At 39.3% G+C, this 22,918-nt stretch overlaps 1 protein-coding gene across 15 annotated transcripts in view; it reads right to left on the reverse strand.

The window, feature by feature from the left end:
* LOC111570823 (piezo-type mechanosensitive ion channel component 2) overlaps nucleotides 1-22,918 on the reverse strand; it is a 117,888-nt gene that overhangs the window by 15,713 nt on the left and 79,257 nt on the right. For 5 of the 15 annotated variants that reach the window (XM_055014823.1, XM_055014825.1, XM_055014827.1 and 2 more), the window contains 14 exons: nucleotides 22,151-22,219; nucleotides 17,281-17,384; nucleotides 16,517-16,615; nucleotides 14,769-14,889; nucleotides 14,603-14,683; nucleotides 13,234-13,400; nucleotides 11,819-12,015; nucleotides 10,850-11,017; nucleotides 7,421-8,071; nucleotides 5,612-5,870; nucleotides 4,049-4,228; nucleotides 2,288-2,597; nucleotides 1,035-1,167; nucleotides 50-197 (listed from right to left, as the gene is read on the reverse strand). In XM_055014823.1, the coding sequence (XP_054870798.1) occupies nucleotides 50-197; nucleotides 1,035-1,167; nucleotides 2,288-2,597; nucleotides 4,049-4,228; nucleotides 5,612-5,870; nucleotides 7,421-8,071; nucleotides 10,850-11,017; nucleotides 11,819-12,015; nucleotides 13,234-13,400; nucleotides 14,603-14,683; nucleotides 14,769-14,889; nucleotides 16,517-16,615; nucleotides 17,281-17,384; nucleotides 22,151-22,219 (2,687 nt within the window). The remainder of the gene's footprint in view (nucleotides 1-49; nucleotides 198-1,034; nucleotides 1,168-2,287; nucleotides 2,598-4,048; nucleotides 4,229-5,611; nucleotides 5,871-7,420; nucleotides 8,072-10,849; nucleotides 11,018-11,818; nucleotides 12,016-13,233; nucleotides 13,401-14,602; nucleotides 14,684-14,768; nucleotides 14,890-16,516; nucleotides 16,616-17,280; nucleotides 17,385-22,150; nucleotides 22,220-22,918) is intronic. The other 10 variants (XM_055014835.1, XM_055014834.1, XM_055014822.1 and 7 more) reach the window with 9 other exon arrangements.

A 22,918-nucleotide genomic window follows, 5' to 3' on the forward strand; every position in this document is an offset into this window, starting at 1 on the left:
AAAGGTGAAAATTGTGATTTTCTTCAACATCTAAGAAAAACCAACTTACCCCAAACGCCCAGAAGCCAAACACGATGATGATGAAGTCGACTGTGTCAGCGAGGAACATCAGCACATAGACGTCTGTGACTGCGCTGTATTCTGGATGGATCAGGTTATAGAAGAACTGCCTGATGGGAATGTAGAAATCCATGAACCTACAGAGAGCAGAACTCATGTTATTAATGAGCAGCGGAACAGACGAAGAACAGACGAAGAACAGACAAAACAGACAAAGAACAGACGGACAGACAGGCGACAGACAGATACTTTTCAAGAAATTCGAGAAACTGTAAAACTCGGGGAAAAAAAAATAGCCAGATTTTGAACAAAGCTCAAGTACTAAATACTAGCAGTAATATGCCACTCTGTTGGGAAACGTACCCAAATCTAAGCTTAAACTCATGATATTTCACCTTATTTCATTAAAAATGTGCCAAAAACATAGAGTTTACAGTGGAAAAACTGTGGGCTACATGGAGTAGAGAGGAAGTATGGAAACACTTTAAGAATAAAAGTAGTAAAATATCTCTATTATGTTGGTACACGATGAGTGCAGGTGCTTTTCAAACTGTAAACTGAGTAATGTTATAAAAAATACAGGAAATGCTGCCAGTGATGAAACCACTGGACATATTTTGAGAAAAAGTTTGGATTTCAGTTACTATTCTCGACATAATATCTCAGAAACCACTTGTTCCGTCGTGATTAAATTTAGAGCAATTAGGTGTTTTGATTGTCTGCTGCAGCACTTACAAAAAGGACACTGGACGGCCTGCTGGGAATCCTGTAATTAATGGTCTAAATTTAGGCCTCTGAGAGGTTTTATCTGATGTGATTTTCCACAGAGCATCTCACATCGTTCATCCAGAATACTCGCTGAGCACCACTTCTCATCAGAGCCGTCATAACTTCAGACTTTCTAGTCAAAGTAGGGTGTAGTCTATCAGACCAAACATGCAGCTTCTATGAACCAACTCCACGTTTTATCATACCGCTTTATGACGAAGGCTTTTGCTTTGAAGACCTGCTCCCTCAGCTTCTCTATGATCATCTCTTTGCGGGTCTTCTGATGGACACTGGCCTCGCTGCCGTCCTTGCGGCTGCTGTTGTGGGAAGCAGTACTTCCTGTGGAAATAATTTACATTTTGAGCTGTAAATGAAGCGTGAAGAGTCGCTGATGCAGCCTGAGAGTTGCAAACACAAAACCAGTCCAAGGGTTAAGTTTAGAGAGCACAAGGGACAGCGTTTGTGATAGAAGTTCTACTACTTATTGTTGTAAGAATCAATATTGTTGGAATAATAATGGTAGTGCTCACTACCAAATATGACATCCCTCGAAGGGATTGATTGTAGGAGGAAGACTGCTTTGGTCAGTTTGTCTTTTTCCATAAAGCCCAAGATGTTTCATACTGTGCCAACTTTCAAATAATGATGACTTTTTATTTCGGCAAATTAATTTCTTCACATAAAGAAGTGGCACAAGATGGTGATGCGTGTGCTAGAGATGTAAGAAGAGTTTATCTATGGTCACTGTACAATGAATTTTGTCTGTTTTTTGTCTAAATTTTGTCATTTTGATCATAAAGTTAAACACCATATCATCAGTTCCAGATACCTGAGATTAAACCATTTGTGCCTTTTCGTAGATCGACTGTGATCTTTAAGTTGTAATGTGGAAATGATAAATTGAGGCAAACACAAGCTCAACTAGTCAGTGTAAAAGCACACCAGGCTGAAGAAGAAGATGAAGAAGAAGAAGAAGAAAAAGAAGATGAAGTAGGAGAAGAAAAAGAAGATGAAGAAGACAAAGAAGTAGAAGAAGACAAAGAAGTAGAAGAAAATGAAGAAGATGAAGAAGAGGAAGGAGAAGAAGATAAAGAAGAGGAAAACAAAGAAGAAGAAGTAGAAGACGAAGAAGAACATTGTCAAAGGTGACATTAGGATTCAGGACAAAAACATCAGACAGTCTGCAGAACAACTAGCCTTGCGTAGTAAAGTGATAGCGAGAATACTTTCCAACCTCAAATGCCTTGAGATCATCACAAAAAAGGAGCAGAATAAAATCCCAGCAGAGACGTGCAGGAAGCTTGTTGAGAACTGTTTGATTGATGCGGTGGCAAATAAAAGCATCACCACCGACTACTGGGAAAGGATGTCAATAATTCTGGAAGTGGTATTTTTAGTAGAAAATGCAAAACAACCATCAAATAGCCATTTAATTGCAGGAAATAGCCAGGGCCTTTACCTCTCTTGGACCTTGCCGATGAGTGGAGGGATCGATGAGACAGCGAGCCTCCGCTGGAGCTTTTGCGTCGCTGGTAGGTCTGCTGCGTTGTGAAATGCACCTGGACGTGTCCTGAATCTATGGACGTCCTGAAGTTTAAGGACCTCAAGGTGTGAGTGGAACTCCTCCTCTCACTGATCAGCGACGAGGCAGGTTCAGACTCCTTCTCACTCTCCTCCTTCTCCTTCTCTTTTCCTTCATCCTCAGACTCACTCTGACGGGAAGCCTCCTTCTTCTCTTTGGGGTCGTCTTCGTCCCACAGCCCGTGGCACTGGAAGTACGAAGAAGAGGTGATGAAATGCAACAGGAGAGCCTCCGAATGAAACATCTAGTCTTCAAATCTATGCCATGAGTGCTGCAGAATGTTTGTCCCACAAAAGGGTTAATATTGTGAGACTTCATCTGCAGAGCACTTTTCAAAGTGCATCAGTTGGGGTTTAAACTTTAAATAAAACTAACCGAGCGCTTTATTAGGACTACCTGTAAAGTTCAAAGCAATCCAATAGAACAGCTCTACCACTTTACCCTTCAAAGGGCACTCGTTGCAATACTTTGAAATTCAAAATTTCAACCCTAAAGTGTCATTGGAGGACATTCAAGGTCAATGAAGTTACCATCTATGGTTCCTGTCCGTTAGTGGTAAAAAAACATTCCAATAAATGTATATATCATCACTTAGCACAACTACTCAACCGTAAAATGTGTCGGTTTCATCAACTAGCCGTGGTTAGTTTGGACGTTTCGACCACAAATATGGAAGAGAACCGAGCAGCAAGTCCAACTTCCAACGTCAGAGAAAAGAGAAAGTTTGACCCGTTCCAGGCCTCTGATTGGTCAGATGCCACGATGTAGTGTGATGTAATGTACAGTGATCTTTGCTGATTGGCTGAGTGGAAACCACATGCTTCTGCACCTCACTGAGAGGCAGGAGCAACGCCATATTTAATGTGTGGAAGTTACCAAATCTGATCATTTTCCTGATAAAACAACCTGGTGCTGCAGTTTGAACAAAAAGCTCCTCTAACTGGAATAAACGCTGCATCAGACACAGACTATTTTCAGCTTGAAAGGCATGTCTTTCAAACAACTGCAAAAATTACACTAATTATCTGACCCTGAAACTGTAAAAACAGAAAGAATCCTCTGGTTTTTAACTGTGTGATGCCTTTCAACTACACATCTATGACATGCTGTTCCTTTGGAAACCAAATTCGAGCCTAAAACTGTGAGAATTCATCAGAATCACCCTATTCTACATGTCTCATTAAAAAAATAAACCATTTGTGTCAAACTCTGTAAGAATCCCAAAACTCTGTGCTCCTCATCGCAGCTATGAAGCTGTCAGTCACTCAGCTGTGACCATCAATCATAAAAATTCATTTTGTGTTTACACAGAATGAATCGATAGGAGATATTTAAAAATAGGAGAATATTGATCATTTTATGATTAACTGTGTTGTACTGCACAGAGGAGAACTTTATGTTTTCTCTTCTAGTCATGGGTGTGCTGTCCATAGACGTACATGACTTTATATTGCAGTGAAAAAAGAAAAAAAACACTTTAGAGGTTAAAAGGGTTCAGACACAACTGGTGCTTTAGTGAATTTGCAGCTGGATGATAACTTCTGGACAACAATGGATGTTTATACTGATTGTTGGTTGAGCTCTTTATGAAGAGAAGCACTGAAACTTCTATTGATATTTAAGGCAGACACCAGATACCTTCAGGATGGACCTGTGGAAGAAGAGAGCCAGTAACTGGACCAGGTCATAGTGGACGTAACCGTCTTTCTTCTCCACGCCGATGATGTTGGGAGGGTGATATGGCTGATTCTTATATGCGTTGCTCTGGTTAAAGGGGAAGAAGCCAAACTGGAAGAGGTACTTGATGACGATGGTGACCTGCAAGGAAACCAGCATCAATGTTAGGGAGGATTTCTGAGCTGCACACCAAGAAAAACCTGCAGGGTCAATCTATAACTGAGGGACTTTTGAAGTCCATGGGATATATCTTGTAAAATAAAAAACTAATGTTTTTATATTCATTATGATCATGTCTTTACAAATTCCACAGTTATTTATCATGGAAACAAACGCTTATTAATAAAAAATGACTGGATGTCATTAAAATGTCAACTATGATACAAAAAGTCCTGCAATTATATATTGACCCGTCCAGAATGACTTGAAAATGATCCACAATTCATGAAAATTACACCAGACTGACATGAAATTTGTCCTAAATTACTCAAAAATTATCCCAAAGACACAAAAATGATCCAAAATGTCAAGAAAAGATCCAAGCTGACATAAAACTTGTTGAAATTGACAAGAAACTTGTCCGAAATGATTCAAAAATTGTCCAGGATGACTTGAAAATGATCCATAACTAAGGAAAATTAGTCCAGAATGACTCAAAAATTGTCCTGGTCAATCTATAATTGAGGGACTTTTGAAGTCCATGGGATATATCTGCATACATCTTTATTATAAGTAAAAAAAACTAATGTTTTTTTATGTTCATTATGATCATGTCTTTATAAATTCCATAATTATTTATTATGGAAACAATCATTTATTAATAAAAAATGACTGGATATCACTAAAATGTCAACTAAATAACCGTCTCAATTTAATAACCACCTTCTAATGAGCTAAACAATAATAAAATGAGTTTATTCAGAAATAGTTTGGATTGTGTTCTTTTTATTCAGTTGAGATAATCATGACAGATATTTCTTTTCTGGCAATATATCAAATTTTATATGTAAAATAACAAATTAAATCACTTTCCACTAAGTTACTCATTACAAAAACACCTCTCCAGGAAGTGTGTTAATTCCAGATCACATGACCTGCTCCACATGATGTCATTTCCTCCTGAAGAAAAGACTGGCCAGACTCCAAGGCTTTCTGACTTATTTAATATAAAGTAGTCAATAGGTTTACTACAATATCTTTAGAAATAACTTTCAGTTTCAATTTTACTCAGTTGTATATATAATATTTAGAAGAATCTTTCTCTAAAATGCCATGTGGTGTTTGGTTATAAGCGGTCATGTTGATTTTAGGCCTGAAAACAGCAAAAATGTCAACTATGATATAAAAAGTCCCATAACTACATACTGATCCTACACAACAGAACAGGAATGTAGACAGGCTCCATGCTTGAGCTCTATTCTCAAACCAGACGTCCACCACTCCAAAAACGCTGTCAAAAATGATCGATTAAATGAATACAGTTTGCAGATTTCCTCTGAGTGATACCTGTGTGTTTGACCCTACCTCTGTGTAGACGATGGCAGTCATCCAGTAGCGCTTGCTGGGCCGAGGCACCGACAGCATGGCCCACAGGAAGATGGTGATGGGAAGGACCAGAGTGACACAGGAGGCTGACACCATGTGATTGATGATGATGACCAGGTAGCACACGAATTCCGAGTGCGCCACCAGCATGTTGTAGAGGGCGTAGCAGAGCTGCAGGATCAGAGGCTGGCCGCGGTAGAACTTATCCGACTGCTCCAGCTCCTCATCATAAAACATCCTGGACAGACGCAAGGAAGCATCGATGAAATACTAAACAGATACAGGATGTCCTCAGTTTACAACGTCCTTGACTAACGTCATTTTGCCATTACATCAGAACTCATTACAGCCGGTCCTCGGTGTAATGTACGCCTTTTTGTCATAATGTCAGAATTTATTACGGTCAGTTCTTGGTTTAACGTACGCCGTTTCATCGTTAGGTCAGAATTGACTACGGTCGGTCCTCAGTTTAATGTACGGCGTTTTGTTGTTAAGTCAGAATTGACTACGGTCGGTCCTCAGTTTAACATACGCCGTTTTGTTGTTATGTCAGAATTGACTACGGTCGGTTCTCAGTTTAACATACAGCGTTTCGTCGGAACTCATTACGGTCAGTTCTTGGTTTAATGTACGGCGTTTCGTCGGAATTCATTACGGTCGGTTCTTGGTTTAACGTACGGCGTTTCGTTGTTTCGTCGGAACTGGTTCAGTGGAACTAGTTGGTGAGCAGAGCAGATGAATACTGTATGTACAGTCGTCACATGGCGCTAGAAGACGGCTTTGTTTACATTTTTGCCTCTATTTTCCTACCGTGTTGTGTGAGCTAATGACTGTTTTCATTACTGTAGTTGTACAAATATTTAAACTGATCGATATCATGATGCATGTAACGACTTTGTTTTTGTCACGCCAGCAGTGCTCTCCCCTCCCCCTTCCTCTGTTCCAGCCAGGTGTGTGCAGGTGTGCATCATCATCCAATCAGCCTGATCGGCGCGAGCAGGCGGGGGATGATCCAGTCACCACTCTCCAACCATAAAAGCAGGCTACAGTTGCTACTCGATGCTGGACCGTGAACAACCACCAGTTAGTCTGAGTCTCTACTGGTTCCTGCTGATCCTGGCTAATTCTTGTTTGCTTTTTCCAGTCTGGTCTCCATCTGCTCATGCCTCACCATGGACCCCCCCACCACAGCTGTTGGCCTCCGTCACCCTCCAGATTCCTGAACTTCTCCACCCTGTGCACCAGACAGCTTCCCAACCTCAGGAAACTGCCTCCAGAGCCAGACTTTAACTTTGTGTATTGCAGTCGTTTCGATAGTCTGATTGGATTGTTTAGTTCCTGTTACTTCCTGGTTAAATTTACAGGTTGATTTTCGGGTAGTGTAGTTTGTGATTTCCTGTCCTGTTTCGCTAGTCTATTCTCTGATAGAATAGTTCTTCTAATTATCTCACCAGTTGATACTTGGCTGTGTTTAGCTGGTGTTCTCTATATTAACTTGTTCATCTCTCCTGCCTGGATCTTACCTTCCGTAGGTCAGCCTATGTGTTTTTCTGCCATTGTGTAATTATCCGCCAGTCCGCTAGTTGGCCTTAGCATCTTTAGGTAGCGGTGACTTTAGGTCACTTCCGCTTGTAGTTCATTGTTTAAATTTGTGGTCTTTGCTCTCTGTCATTCACTTATTGTAAATAAACCTTTGTATTTTTATATTCTTGTCATTTCTCTTTTTTATGATGAACCTGAGACCAGCAGCTTCTGATTCCTTTGGGGCTGAAGGCTAAACAGACTTACTTGTTGAGCAGCAGATCGCTGGCGGTCAGCTCGGTGGTCATTGAAGGCAGCATGATGTCAGACCTGCTGTCTGAGCGGCTGTCTGAGGTCATCAGCATTCGCCTCTTCCTGTCCTCCATGTCGCTCTCATCGTCGCTAACCTCCAGACGGTCAAAGCTGACTGCTTTGCTATAACTGGGAGGTACGTCAGCATCAGATGTTTTGGAAGCGTCTGTGTCAGGAGTGTAGAGGAGCCCAGCCTGGGATTCTGTCTGCATGAAGTCCTGCTGTCCTCCATCTTCACTCTCAGTGATGAAGTCGTTCTCCTGACCAGAGGGGCCAGACTCCGTCTCCTCCGGCCTTAAGGAGGGGCCCTCATCTGGACCAAAGGACTCCCAGGGAGCCTCCTCTCTTTCCTGGTCCTCTGGTACCTCAATTCCCTGTAGCTCCTCCTCACCTTCCTCACTGTCTTCACAATGTTCGTCCTCCTGTTCCTCCACAGGTTCTCCATCACTCCAGGGTCCACCCTCAGCCTCCTCACTCTCATCCAGCTGCTGGGACTCCCAGGGAACCTGCTGCCGCTCTTCACCCTGGTCCTGCTCGTCCTCCACTTCTTCTATGGTGTCTGTAGTTCCCTGTCTGGAGTAGAGCATGACACACTGGGTCGTCTCACTGCAGAGGGCAAAACAGGACATGAATAAAACTATTAAACTAGATGTCTGAAATTAAATTGGTTTCTCAGTCATCATGCAGATATGCATTAGTATTTTTATAACATACAAGGCAGATTTACTAAAGACATTTGACCCTGTATGTTTTACATCATTTTAACCACATCATTGACTACACTTGCATTATTTTTAGGGATGTCTGATATTGTCTTTTTTGCCGATAACCAATATGCCGATATCACCCAACTCTCAATTCCCGATTCCAAAATCTGTGGGCTGTTTAACTAATTCTAGGTAACATCTCATATCTCCTGTGGTGGAATTAACACATCATGCTTCATTTTATTGTGATGCTCCATTGGATGCATTCTCAGATGCAACAAGGATTTCAGATGGAAACATTGTCTGAGCAAAATAAGAAAACTACCTCAACTGAATTTATGGAAAAAATTACATATTTACGCCATTTTAAAAAAAAAAAGTCTCAAACAATAGTTCACACTCTCCCTCCCTCTGAGTTGGTAAGTGCCGGCGAAATCCAGGCATTATTTTATCGGTTTTCATGATATTGACCGATATTAAATTTTTATGCCAATATCGGGTCGATAATATTGGTGGGCTGATATTACTGGACATCCCGAATTATTTTATGCCACAACCTCCCCATGAATGAAGGAATATTTTATTAATAGTTTACTTTAGCCCCCATTCAACGTTTGTAATTAGTAAATAACATTTCATAGATATTATAGAGAACATTCTAATATAGTTTAATGCACATGTATTGATAAATGCACAGTATTTGTCACTGAGCATTGTATTTCCTATGATATTTGCCATGATTTTGTCAGTCATTATCAGTCTTTAAACCAACCTTCAATTACAGATGTCCACAAAAACTTTAATAGAAATTTAAATCTGCTTACAACTCATGTCTGTCCAAACTGGGAAACACTTCTGGATGCAAACGCTACTTCATGATCCCAAAAAGCAAACAGGACCTTTGAACATTTTCAGGATCCCTGTCTACTTCACTGAGGGTTTAAAAAGATGATAACTGTCACTGTTTTCCCAGCAAAGTCAAGGTTAGAGTCCAGGCATTCATGAAAAGAAGCTGTTTGAGTTGAAAAGGAGTTTAGTTGGCCTGCCTATAAGCTAAATATGTTGGTTTAGGTGCAGAAAAATAAAATGCATCCCGCACTTAGGTGGATTGCATGCATCATAACAAAAACAGTAGAATTACAATAGAATTATTCTTTTTTGACTCCATTCAAACAAGCAGCTCAAATTTACAGCATCTTGACTAGATAAAAGCCTGATGCAATGCAGCCACAGAAAAGGAAGGTCTATACGACACATCTAAACACACAGACATATGCAAAACAATAATGCTTAACATGCTGTCAGAGAACCCTAAGTACAGGGAATTAAAGTAGAACTGAATTATGTCTCAGTAAACACAAAAACAAGAAAATGATTGCTTATTCCAACCCTAAATAAGAGAGAAGGAACAGATCCTCATCAAACTGTTGTATTTAGGTCATCTTCAGGTTTCTGAGAGGAAGCACCAAACAAAAGTCATGCAATGATTCAGCTGAAGTTAAAACCAACACTGATGAGATGCAGTGATGTGATCCATGTGAGTGAGACAGGTGTGCAGATGGACGATGCAGGAGGCCGTGCAGTTAGCTCAAGAATAAAAGTGGGAGTTTTCACGGAAAACGGGGAATATTCTGGATGACCCCAAACTTTTCAACAGTAGTGGATATTTTTACTGTATTTTTACTGTATTTCTACTATATTTTTTACTATATTGTCACTGTATTTTTGTTATACTTTTACTGTATTTTTACTATATTTTTGTGGTATTTTTACTATATGTTCAGTGTATTTTCACTATAATTTTGTTATATATTTCCTATATTTTTATGCATTTTTATTGTATTTTTACTATATTTTTACTGTAGTTTTACTACATTTTTAATTGTATTTTTAATATATTTTTGCGGTATTTTTACCATCATTTTGCTATATGTTTACTGCATTTTTATTGTATTTTTACTATGTTTTTACTGTAGTTTTACTGAATTTTCACTGTATTTTTTCTATATTTTTACCATATTTTTACTATATTTTTACTGCATTTTTTCTATAATTTTTTTACATTTAGTTTTACTGTATTTTTACTGTATTTTATTACACTATCATTCAAAAGTTTGCGGTCACTTAGAAATTTTCTTATTTTTTGAAAGAAAAGCATTTTTTTTCCAATGAAGATCACATTAAATGAATGATAAATCCAGTCTAGACATTGTTAATGTGGTAAATGACTATTCTAGCTGGAAACGGCTGATTTTTAATGGAATATCTCCATAGGGGTACAGAGGCCCATATATTTTTACTGTATTTTTACTATATTTTTACTGTATTTTTACTATATTTTACTATATTTTTTACGATATTTTTACAATACTTTTACTTAATTTTTACTATATTTTTATTGTATTTTTTCTATATATTTACTATATTTTTATTGTACTTTGACTATATTTTTACTATATATTTTTTACTATATTTTTACTGTATTTTTGCTGTATTTTTACGATATTTTATTACGCCACCATTCAACAGTTTGGGGTCACTTAGAAATTTAGGTCATCTTCAGTTTTCTGACAGGAAGCACCAAACAAAAGTCATGCAGTGACTCAGCTGAAGTTCAAAACCAACGCTGAGGAGATGCAGTGATGTGATCCATGTGAGTGAGACAGGTGTGCAGCACCTGGAGATGAAGCTGCTGCCGCTGTCCACGGACGAGTTGGACACGTCCAGGCCGTACATCTTACGCAGCTTGGGCCTGGCGCGCTCGCTGGTTTTGGGAATGAACTCTGCGTCCAGGTCGTCCAGGGTGGACTGGCGAGAAAACAGCGTGGTGGCCTCAGTGAAGGCACTGAGAGGTGGTGAGAGATGGGGGGATGAGAAGGATGAGGTGGCTCTATGTTCTGTTACAGAGACAGGTGATATAAAAGCCTCTAATCCAACCGCAGCATTAGATTGATGAAGTGAAAACTTTGGATGAAGTGAAAAATGTAAAACTACATTCTACATCTTCCCCAATAGAACTGAATGAGATCAGGACAGCTTCGAACATCTAACAAATGCATAATCTGGATATATTTTAATTTAAAACCTGCCGATAGGTTTGACAGGCATGCTATCTTTTAACCCTCGTGTTGGCAGATTTTTTTCACTTATTTTAAGGTACAAGTTCCTTGAAATGAGTTTTTTTCTTGTTTTGAGAGGGGCATTTTTTCCAGTGCAGGCATATGGGTTCCGTAAAGTGTCTTAAGACAATTTGACCTGTAATTGGTGCTGTATAAATAAAATTGAATTGAATTAATGAATTCCATAGACCAATATACAGTCACAGTGATAGTGCCACCTGGTGGATAGACAGGAAGTGCTGCATAAATAGTCTACATTCTCCAATCTGCTCAAACTTAACATGTGTGATCAGAATCCAGCCCTCGCCACATCCAGAGGCCTACATACACTCTCAGTCACAGCGCCACCTGGTGGACATGCGTGGATGCACTGATCAGCAAAGATGTGAGGACCCGTTGAACGCTGCTTGCAGCTTTAATTGCATTTTATGATCCCTACCTAAACTTCAGTCCACTATCCTTCAGCGTTTAAGTCGGCATATCCCGAGGAGGAAAGTTATCCCCATCCCAAGTGCTTCCTCGTGTACCTGGACATGCTGTCCCTGGAGGCCGTTGAGTCCTGACTTTCCATCGGGTATCCTCTCCGCCTCCTTCGCACCCTGCTGGAGGAGCCCGAGGCCGATTCGTCCTCGCTGAGCTGATCCATGCTGGCCTGTCTGGACATGTTGAGCCTCATGGCCTTCTGGTAGTAGACGTGGATGCTCTCTCTGGACGGCACATTGCCCTGCAAGGAGGAGATTAGTTCATCCTTTACTAGCGATGTCCCATATTGTCTTTTTAGCTGATAACCGATATGCCGATATTGTCCAAATCTCAATTTCCGACTTCGATATCAACCGATGTGGGCTGTTTAACTAATTTTAGATAACATCACTTATCACATATGAATGCCAATTTAACTTGTAAAATCTATTATGAGTTATCTTAAGCTAATAACTTTTCTCCAGTAAGTTGCTGCCCTATTTTCCAAGACGACACTCCTCTGACTCTCTGACCTGCTGCCTGGATGCTGGACGTGACGTCACTTTCAAGGCCGCGATCTCGTGACTAATTGTCGTATTAATCCGACGCATCAGAGAGTAGATACTGAGCAGGATAGTTATCTGTAGTTTACCTCAGTACTCGCAAATACCCAACACAGTGCAAGACTGCTGTAAAGGTGGAGACATGCGGCAGTGGAGTATTTGCAACAATAAAAAAAAAAAAAAAAAACAATTACAAAAAAAAGAAATTTGAAGGAGCAGCAGCTGGAATTTAGGAATGGCAGGCCGCCGCTGCTGAATGAATGTAGAGGAAACACTGGTGTGTGTGTGTGTGTGTGTGTGTGTGTGTGTATGGATGGATGGATGGATGGATGGATGGATAGATAGATAAAAAGACAGACAGACAGACAGACAGACAGACAGACAGACAGACAGACAGACAGACAGACAGACAGACAGACAGATAGATAGATATACACACACAAGTTGTACATTTTGATTCCAGTTTCTTAATTTTTTTTGCAAAATAAACGATAACTTCATCATTTAACTTCTAGTCATGGTTGTGTTGTTTCCACAGAGGTGCAGGACTTTATGTTGTGGTGAAAAATGAACCCAAAGTGAGTAAAAATGTGATATGAACAAAAAAACCCAAATAGTTTAGAGCCTAGAGGGTTAAACACCTTTTTGTCCATACGCTGCTTATAATTTGTGTTATTTTGAGATCGTTTTTAATACTAGCATCTCCAGGTCTAGTGCTGAAGTGTTTATAGCATGATAAATTCAAACAAAATCACATAAAACAACATAAAAGTCTATAAAATACAGTAAAAGTTATCAGTCAGAAAGTCACTGGACTGATTTTGAGAAGGACACTAAATGAGCCAGTAAATAGATTCATTTTAATTTAAAGACTATCTCCGTCTACACGTTGAAAGCCAGCGTGGAGGTTTCCGTACCTTCTTGACCTCTCTGGTGAGCATGCAGCGCTCTATCCTCAGCACTGTGGAGATGTCGATGTACTCCCTGCACATGTCGTTCATCCACGTGGTGAAGCTGTCGACCGTCGTCTGGAACAGCACCCAGGTGAACTTTATGATGTTGAACACTCGCTTGATGATGTTGTCTGAGAGAGGGAACGAAACACAGAAGAGGGTAGTTTAACCCTCGTGTTATCTTCATTTATGGACACCAAAAAATATTGTTTCCTTGTCTGAAAAAAATCCAAAAATCCAGCAAAAAAATTCCCCAAATTTCTGAAAATTTGCAAAACCTTCAAGAAGAAAATTTAAATAATTCTTTAAGTTTCGCTTTAAAGTTTTATTTTAAAAAATCCCCCAAAATTGGCAAGAAAATTCTTGTAAATATTTTCAAAAAATGAGTAAAAATCTTCCAAAAAATCCTAAAAATATCTAAAGTGATTCCATATATATCAGTAAAACGTCTAATATTTTCTTTAAGAACATTCACATAAAAACCAAAATCCAGCGAATTTCGCTGGAATTTGGTTGATTTTTTTGTGAATGTTCTTAAGAAAGATTTTTAACATTGTTTTTCCACCAAAAATGTTCAAAGATTTCCCAAAAATGTTGAAAATGTGGACATCAGAAGTTTCACTGTGAAAATATGTTTTTCTCCACATTTTCAAACTTTAAAACGGGCCAATTTGAACCGCAGGACGACACGAGGGTTAATGAAAATATTATAAGTTTTTCTGATATATATGGAATCACTTTAGGTATTTTTAGGATTTTTTTTGAAGATTTTTACTCATTTTTAGAAAATATTTACAACAATTTTCTTGCCAAATTTGGGGGATTTTTTTTTTTTAAATAAAACTTTTAAGTGAAACTTTTAAGGAATTATTGGAATTTTTTTCTTGAAGGTTTTGCAAATTCTCAGAAATTTGGGGAATTTCTTTTGCTGAATTTTTGATTTTTTTCAGACAAGGAAACAATATTTTTGGTGCCTGTAAATGAGGACAACAGGAGGGTTAAAAAGCACGGCAAACTACTCATTATTATCCCCTGAAAACCGCCAAGGGATGGCAAAAGGGAAAAGAAGTGCATCATTTCCAGGATTTTCTGGATGGAGAATTGTAAATTGATGTCTCATCCTAAGTCAGATGTTTATTTGAATCAGTCGGTTTTCAGCTTCAACAGGAAATTCTTCTATGTGCTGCTAATAAGGTAATGATACTACGACTAATCTGCATACATTATATTTGATGCTTGCATTCCTGATTTAGTGTTTCTAGTCTTGTGTTTAGAATAACCCAGTCTTTATTTCCTAAATCTAATAAAACAACTTTCTTGCAGAGAAGCCAACCTGGACCACCAGACTTCTTGTTCTCTTCCGTCTTGTCCTGCCCATCAGAAAGCTCTCCAACCTCGATGGTCACATGACCTGCTGAAATCCAGTAAAGAACCTTGCTGTAGTTTAAAACAGCAGAAAGCTCACTTTTATTTCCTTTTCATCTCCAGGACCTGCTTACCATCCTTCTTGCTCTTCCTTTTTCTGACCCCCCTGGTGTATTTCTTCCAGAACTTGCGTCTGTCTTTGGCCCGAGCCCTCAGAGCAGCTTTAGGGTCGGTGATCCAGGCGTGGTAGAGGAACTGGAGAACAGATGACAGCAGATTCAGGAAAAGGATGTGAGGCAGAAACCTGAATCATGCACTAAAAGGGCAACAAGTTGGTTAAAAATGATCTAAACCAGAGGTGTCAGACTCATCTTAGTCCAGGTTCCATATTCAGCCCACTCTGATCTCCAGTAACCAATAAAACCACAGCATAAAAACTTATAAATAATCACAACTCCTAATGGTTCCTTTGTTTTAGTGTGAAAAGGCACATTCTGAAAATGTTCACATTTAAAGAATTATCTTTTTACAAAACATCATGAACAACCTGAAGTTTCTTCAGAAAAATAAATTCAGTTTCATCAGTATTCAGCCTCAGTTTATCATTTCCACATTACAACTTCCAGATCACAAAGTGTCGACAAAGGAACACAACATTTAGTCACTTGGAACTGAACCATACCGGATTTACTGGAGGATCAAAATGACAAAAAACAACAAAAACAAGACAAAATATTACAAAAATGAGACACAAAACAACAAAAGAACAATGAACAATCTAGTGTTTCACTTTCTGATCCAAACAACTTGTCATGGTCTAGAAATGATTTTAAATTTATAATTTTACTAATTTACAATCTGCAGTTAATGTCTTCTCTGGAATTTTTACACTTTGAGGGCCAGATTGGACCCTCTGGAGGACCGCTTTTGGCCCGCAGGCCTCATATTGGACACCCCTGATCTAAATTTTAGACTATTTTCTAAGGCCTACCTTAACTTCTTAACTGGGATGTCAGATATTGTCGTTTTAGCCAATAACCGATATGCCGATATTGTCCAACTCTCAATGTCCGATTCCAATATAAACCGATACTGATATCTGTGGGCTATTTAACTAATTCTAGGTAACATCTCATATCTCCTGTGGTGGAATTAACACATCATGCCTCATTTTATTGTGATGCTCCATTGGATGCATTCTCAGATGCAACAAGGATTTCAGATGGAAACATTGTCTGAGCAAAATAAGAAAATTACTTCAACTGAAGTTATGGAAAAAACAATCTGAAAAATACCATATATATATATATATATACACACATAGACACACACACACACACACACACACACACACACACACACACACACACACACACACACACACACACACACACACACACACACACACACACATTATAAATTAATAATAAAAAAATAAAACATGTATTTTTGCAGCAGTGGGTTTTACAGGGTTAATATTTTATTTTTTTATTTTTTTTTAATTTTTATTTTTATTTTATTGTAAAAGGATCGGCCTCTAGCTTTATTGTGCCTCAACAATAACAACATTTGCATTAAAATTAGTCAGATTAATGCATTAAAACATGCATCACCATCAGCAGAATCTGAAACAAAAAACAGCCATCAAACAGCAGATAAATGAGCAGCAGAGCCACAGAAACACACCAACACTTCATGCCCATCAGTCAGAACAAAGCGTTTCCCTTCCAGGTCAAATTTGATGATTTCTGCCTGATCAGTGTTCCTGCTGCTGTGTAAATACACAAACTATCTGCTGACAACACCAAACATGAGCTGGAAGGGCGGTTTGCTGTTGTTTGAGCTGGCAGACGTTCACATAGCGTCAGGCGGCGGCGAGTACCTTTCCTGCCTTCACTACATACTGCAGCACAGTTTTAGGCAGCTTAATGATAGACTTGGGCAAAGCCAGAACAGCGGAGACAAACTTCCCGATCGCTCGCTGAAGAGGAGGACAGCGTGGGAGAGTTAGTGGGATCAGGTTTCACACTGTTAGACACAGAAGAGGCTGAATGTGTGAGGAGACAGTGGAGAGGAGAGGATTTCAGAACAGATTATGAGTGTTAGTATTCAAAACCAGGAGTCACAATGTGAAAACAGACAAACAAAAGCCCCGAGTCTACGATTTCATCTCAAATAATAAGAATAAACACTACTGTAAAGGTCAAATTACACTCTGAAGAACTGCAGTGTTCCGTTTTTACCCGTCTGTGGGCGTGTGAGGGGTGAGTGGGAGGGTTTCTGCAGCATCACATGAGAGAAACAGATCACAACATAATGAAATAAAGTCCTTTCATGCGGTGTGTGCTCCAGTCAAGTGTTATGAAGTGTTACGTCTATGCGAGGCTGCGAAAACTCAACCAAAAAAACATTTACTTACTTGTCAAAAGTGGTACACACTAAGAAAATGTCACTCTGTGTGTTCTGTATTGTAAAAAAAAAGCAACGCATCTCTTTTAAATTTTAATTTGCACGTTTGTTCCATCTGTCATGCAAAACAGAGAATTAGAAACAGAAAACAGAGTGCCACATCTTGAAAAATTTATAATTCGACCCTGTGAAATAACATTTCTGCAACAGATACATCCAAAAGGTGAAATGAGGCACCTGAAACGCCGACTTCTTGGGCGGCTCCTCGTCTTTTTTCTCCTCCTCTTCCTCTTCTTCCTCACTGTCGGTTTCAAATAAGTAATAGTCTCCACTTCTAACCACTGAGGGACAGAAAGCAAAGCGTCGTTACATTCAAACCGAAGTTAAAGTCACTTTTTTAACCCTCGTGTTGTCTTCGGGTCAACAATGATCTGGCCGCTATGTTTAATACCATAGAAAGACCTCTAAATGACCTTTTTTCAACTTGAAATTCGAGGACTTTTCCATGCTGTATACTGCACAGTTCCACTGTATGGAATGCAATGGAACGTAAGGAATGCAAAATCACCACAAAAAAAAACACAAAATCAACTCAAAAAGATAGAAAACCATTTCAAAAGATGCAAAATGACCACAAACAGATGCAAAAACCACCACAAAAGAAGGAAAAATCATCACAAAAACATGTAAAAACCCACCACAAAAGATGAATACTCACCACAAAAAGATGCAAAAACCACCAAAAAATATATAAAACCACCATAAAAAAATGCAAAATGGCCACAAAAGATAGAAAATCATCACAGATGCAAAAACCACCACAAATGGCTTCCATTTCATACAATTCCACTCTACAGTATACAGTAGACTGTTATTTCCCTTCAAACATGCATTTGAAGCTACTTTCTGTATGTCTGGTACTTTCTTAACATATAGAAGTATTATTTCTTGCTAAACAAATAATGTTTACACCTGTGCAGCACTGTTAGCAGCAATAATAGTGACAATAAACCGCTACTTTAGTAAAAAAAAAACAAAAAAAACAAAACAGTTCTAACATGTGTGATCTAATAAAACAAGTGTTGTCCACTGATTAAATCCAGTCTTTCTGCCCTCTGAAGACAGAAAAACCAGACATTCACAAAGTGTGTGATGCAGATTTTTGGTTGAAAATATCAATGAAGCTGCTCTATTTTAGAGGGTCAGTGGAGGCGGCTCATTTCTGAGGAGAGTTCAGGATGTTCAGACAACACAAGGCTTAATACAGTCATGGACCAAAGCATTGGCACCTATGGAATTTTTCCAGAAAACACAACATTTCTCCCAGAAATTGTTGCAGTTACAAATGTTTTTGGTATACATGTGTTTATTTCTTTCATGTGCATTGGAAAAACACAAAAAAGCAGAAGAGAAAAGCCAAAATTGACATAATTTTACACAAAACTCAAAAACTGATAAAATTGTCAGCACCTTTTTAAAACTGTGGGCAAATAATTTTATTTCAAGCGATGCTCGTTTAAACTCACCTGTGGCAGTAACAGGTGCTGGAAAGATAGAAATCACACCTGAAGCCAGTTAGAACGTCTAAAAGTTGACTCAACATTTGTGTTGTGTGTCTATGTGTGCTGTTGGGTGTGTGTGTGGTTGGGTGGGTGGGTGGTTGGTTGGTTATTTGGTCGGTCGGTCGGTCGGTTGGTTGGTCAGTCGGTCGGTTAGTCGGTTGACTGGGTGGTTGGTTGGTCGGTCGGTCAGTTGGTTGACTGGTTGGTTGGTTGGTTGGATGGTCGGTTGGTTGGTTGGTTGGTCAGTCAGTCGGTCAGTCGGTTGACTGGTTGGTTGGTTGGTCGGTCAGTCGGTCGGTCAGTTGGTTGACTGGTTGGTTGGTTGGTTGGATGGTCGGTTGGTTGGTTGGTTGGTCAGTCAGTCGGTCGGTTGACTGGTTGGTTGGTTGGTTGGTCAGTCGGTCGGTTAGTCGGTTGACTGGGTGGTTGGTTGGTCGGTCGGTTGGTTGGTCGGTCAGTCGGTTGACTGGGTGGTTGGTTGGTCGGTCGGTCGGTTGGTCGGTCAGTCGGTTGACTGGGTGGTTGGTTGGTTGGTTGGTTGGTTGGTTGGTCAGTCGGTCGGTCAGTTGGTTGACTGGTTGGTTGGTTGGTTGGTTGGTTGGATGGTCGGTTGGTTGGTTGGTCAGTCAGTCGGTCAGTCGGTTGACTGGTTGGTTGGTTGGTTGGTTGGATGGTTGGTTGTTTGGTCGGTCAGTCGGTCGGTCAGTTGGTTGACTGGGTGGTTGGTTAAAAAAGCAAAAGTGTCAGCTCAGACCATAAATCATCATCTGAATGAGAAGAAGCGCTATGGCAGGAGACCCAGGAGAACCCCACTGCTGACAAACAGACATAAAAAAACCAGACTGGAGTTTGTAAAAATGTACCTGAGTTATCCTCAGTCCTTCTGGGAGGACGTTTGAGACTAAGGTAGAGCTTTTTGGAAAAGCACATCATTCTACTGATAACAGAAAACAGAATGAGGCCTACAAAGAAAAGAACACAGAACCTACAGTCCAACATGGTGGAGGTTCACAGAGATTTTAAGGTTGTTTTGCTGCCTTGACGGTGTGAAGGAATCATGAAATCTGGAGACTATCTAAATATTTTGGGCTGTAATGTAGGGCGTAGTGTCAGAAAGCTGGGTCTGCGTTAGAGGTCATGGGTGTTTCAGCAGGACAATGACCCCAAACATACCTCAGATAGCACCAAGAAATGGCTGAAGACAAAGTTCTGGAGAGTTCTGAAGAGGACAGCAATGAGTCAGAGTCTAAATCCCATTGAACATCTATGGAACTGAAAACTGCTGTTGCAAGAAGGAACCCTTCAAATCTGAGAGACCTGGAGCAGTTTGCAAAAGAAGAGTGGTCCAAAATTCCATCTGAGAGGAGTAAGAAGCTTGTTGATGGTTGCAGGAAGCGACTGGTTTCAGTTATTTCTTCCAAAGGGTGACAACCAAATATTGAGTTGAGGGTGCCAACAATTTTGTTTGAGTTTTGTGTAAAATTATGTCAGTTTTGGCCTTTTTTCTGCTTTTTTGTGTTTTTCCAATGCACATGAAGGAAATAAACACGTGTATACCAAAAACATTTGTAACTGCAACAATTTCTGCGAGAAATGGTGGATTTTCTGGAAAAATTCGAGGGGTGCCAATAGTTTCGTCCAGGACTGTACACGTCAGAGAAGGTTCCTTCACTGAAAGGAAGACGTTAAATTCTATTTCTCTAAGTTTACCGAGAACTAGTCATGAAACAACATCAAAACCGTGAGAGGATGAAACACACAAATGCATGATGGTAGTAAAACTGTGTCTGGTTTCAGTCTGCACAGCGGCCTCCAGTTAGAAGAATGGGATAGATGAGGCTGACTTATGTCCTTGAACAGAACCGCGGTGGGCAGGAGATGAGGGAGGATGCTGGGAAGATGGAGGTGAAACACCAAATGACAAAGAGATAAAATAATTTGAAAATGTCATGTGGGGGTGGAGATGAGACATGAGTTCAAACCAAACAGGCGGAGAAGCTTTTTGGTCACCGCAGAGGGTTTGACGGCCGGGCCAATCGCTGTTGGAGTTTCTCTGGGGTCACACCTGTTTGGGGATCATGTCTGCAGGCAAAGAATGAAGAAAGCCGTCGTCCTTTAAGAGAACAGAGCCGAAGCCGACTTCATGTCTTTGCTCTAAAGTGTTTCTACAACACAGAGATTCTCTACTGGGGGCTCTGGAGGCGAGACCAGAGACGAGTTCATGTTTGAAACAACCTCCAGCCATTAGTCGTTTTCTCTTTCTTCTCATCGCGTCTATTTAAGGCAGGGGTGTCCAACATGAGGCCCGTGGGCCAAAAGCGGTTCTCCAGAGGGTCCAATCCGGCCCTCAAAGTGTAAAAATTACAGAGAAGACATTAACTGCAGATTGGAAAATAGTAAAACTATAAATTTAAAATCATTTCTAGACCATGACAAGTTGTTTTGATCATAAAGAAAAATACTAGATTGTTCGTCGTTCTTTTGCCGTCTTGTGTCTCATTTTTGAAATATTGTCTTGTTTTTGATGTTTTCAGTCTTTTATGTCTATGTCTATTGTTTGTCACATTTTTGTCGTTTTCGTTCTCATTTTTTTCATTTTGTGTTTCCTTTTTGTCTCGCTTGTGTTTTTTGTCTCATTTTTTTGTCATTTTGCTTCTTACTTTTGTTGTTCATGTGTCATTTTTGTAATATTTTGTCTTGTTTTTGTTGTTTTTATTCTTTTGCTGTCTGACTTTGTTTGCATCACATTTTTGTCATTTTTCTTGTTTTTGTCATTTTGTTTCTCGTTTTTGTCATTTTGTGTCTCATTTTTGTAATATTTTCTTTTGTTTGACTTTTATCTGACGTTTGTCACTTTGTGTCTCTTTTTGCCATTTTGTTTCTCGTTGTAATATTTTGTCTTGTTTTTGTAGTTTTGTCTTTTTCTGTCTGACTTTTGTCTCTTTCTGTCTGACTTTTGTCGTCTTGTCTCATTTTTGCCATTTAGTTACTTGTTTTTTTCATTTTGTGTCTCATTTCTGTAATATTTTGCCATGTTTTTGTCATATTGTTTCTGGTTTTTGTCTTTCTGTGTTTCTTTTTTGTCTCACTTGTGTTTTTTTCTTATTTTTGTCATTTTGTGTTATTCATTGTTTTGTGTATCGATTGTGTTCAATTTCTTTAGAAATTTCAGGTAGGAACCATTAGGAGTTGTGGTTATTTATAGGTTATTATTGTGGTTTTACTGGCCTACTTCAGATCAAACTGGGCTGAATGTGGAACCTGGACTAAGATGATTTTGACTCCCCTGATTTAAGGCGACCCTGCTCACTCATCTCAAACCTTTATTCCTCTCCAAACATGCAGGGTGAAGCTACACGAGAGCTGCAGGTGACGAGGACCCTTAAATAGAGACGGAAAACGATTAAAGTCTGGAGGCGAGCCAAAGCTGGCGGTGCCTCCAGAGCCCAGCAGCAGTACGGGAATCCTCAGCGTTCTGGTCAAGGACACAAGGGCCAATCAGAGTGGAGGAAGAGAAAAGAGGGGTTTTGGATTGGTCAACCTACTGGAAGCATGGTCAACCCACGGCCTCCACCACTGCTTTTTTTTGGCCTTGGCTTTCGTTCGCTGTGCTCCTAAAATTTCACAAATACATCAAGGCAACATTTCATAAGAAAATCACTTCTTTTACTGCAGATTTTTCAGGCATATTTTCCACTAAGTCTAAAACACTGAATGGAAAAGACATCATGACACAACATGGCTGCATTCTGTCATCAACCCTCTGAACCCCAACACATGCCAGCAGGTTAGACAGGCATGTTGTTTCTGAAGAAACAAACAAAAACAAAACAAATAAACAAACACTTAAATTATGCCATTTTTCTGAGCCAGAAACTGTTGGGAAAATGATTTAAATCTGAGCTTAAAATCATAACATTTCATTTGAATCACTTTATTCCGTGTTTTCTTTAAAAATGATTTAACCCTGAAAAACTCACTGTTGCAAAAATACAAAGATAGATAGAAATTTTGGTCATTGTTTTGTATATTTGGGTGCATATATATATATATATATATATATATATATATATATATATATATATATATATATATATATATATATATATATATATAGAACAAATTAAAAATGCAAATAGTAAATTATCTCTAGTATGTAGAGCCACATTTCCCCAGTGATGGTAAAACCTGTGGGCAACTTAGAAAACCAACAATCACTTGACAATATTCTTTTGCTAAACTAGGCTGAAGTGCAGGCTGTGTTTAAACAGTTATAAGACTTGTAGAGGAAACAAATCAAATATTTAAATTCC

The sequence above is a fragment of the Amphiprion ocellaris genome, chromosome 10 (assembly GCF_022539595.1).
Source record: "Amphiprion ocellaris isolate individual 3 ecotype Okinawa chromosome 10, ASM2253959v1, whole genome shotgun sequence".
Classification (NCBI taxonomy): Eukaryota; Metazoa; Chordata; class Actinopteri; family Pomacentridae; genus Amphiprion; species Amphiprion ocellaris.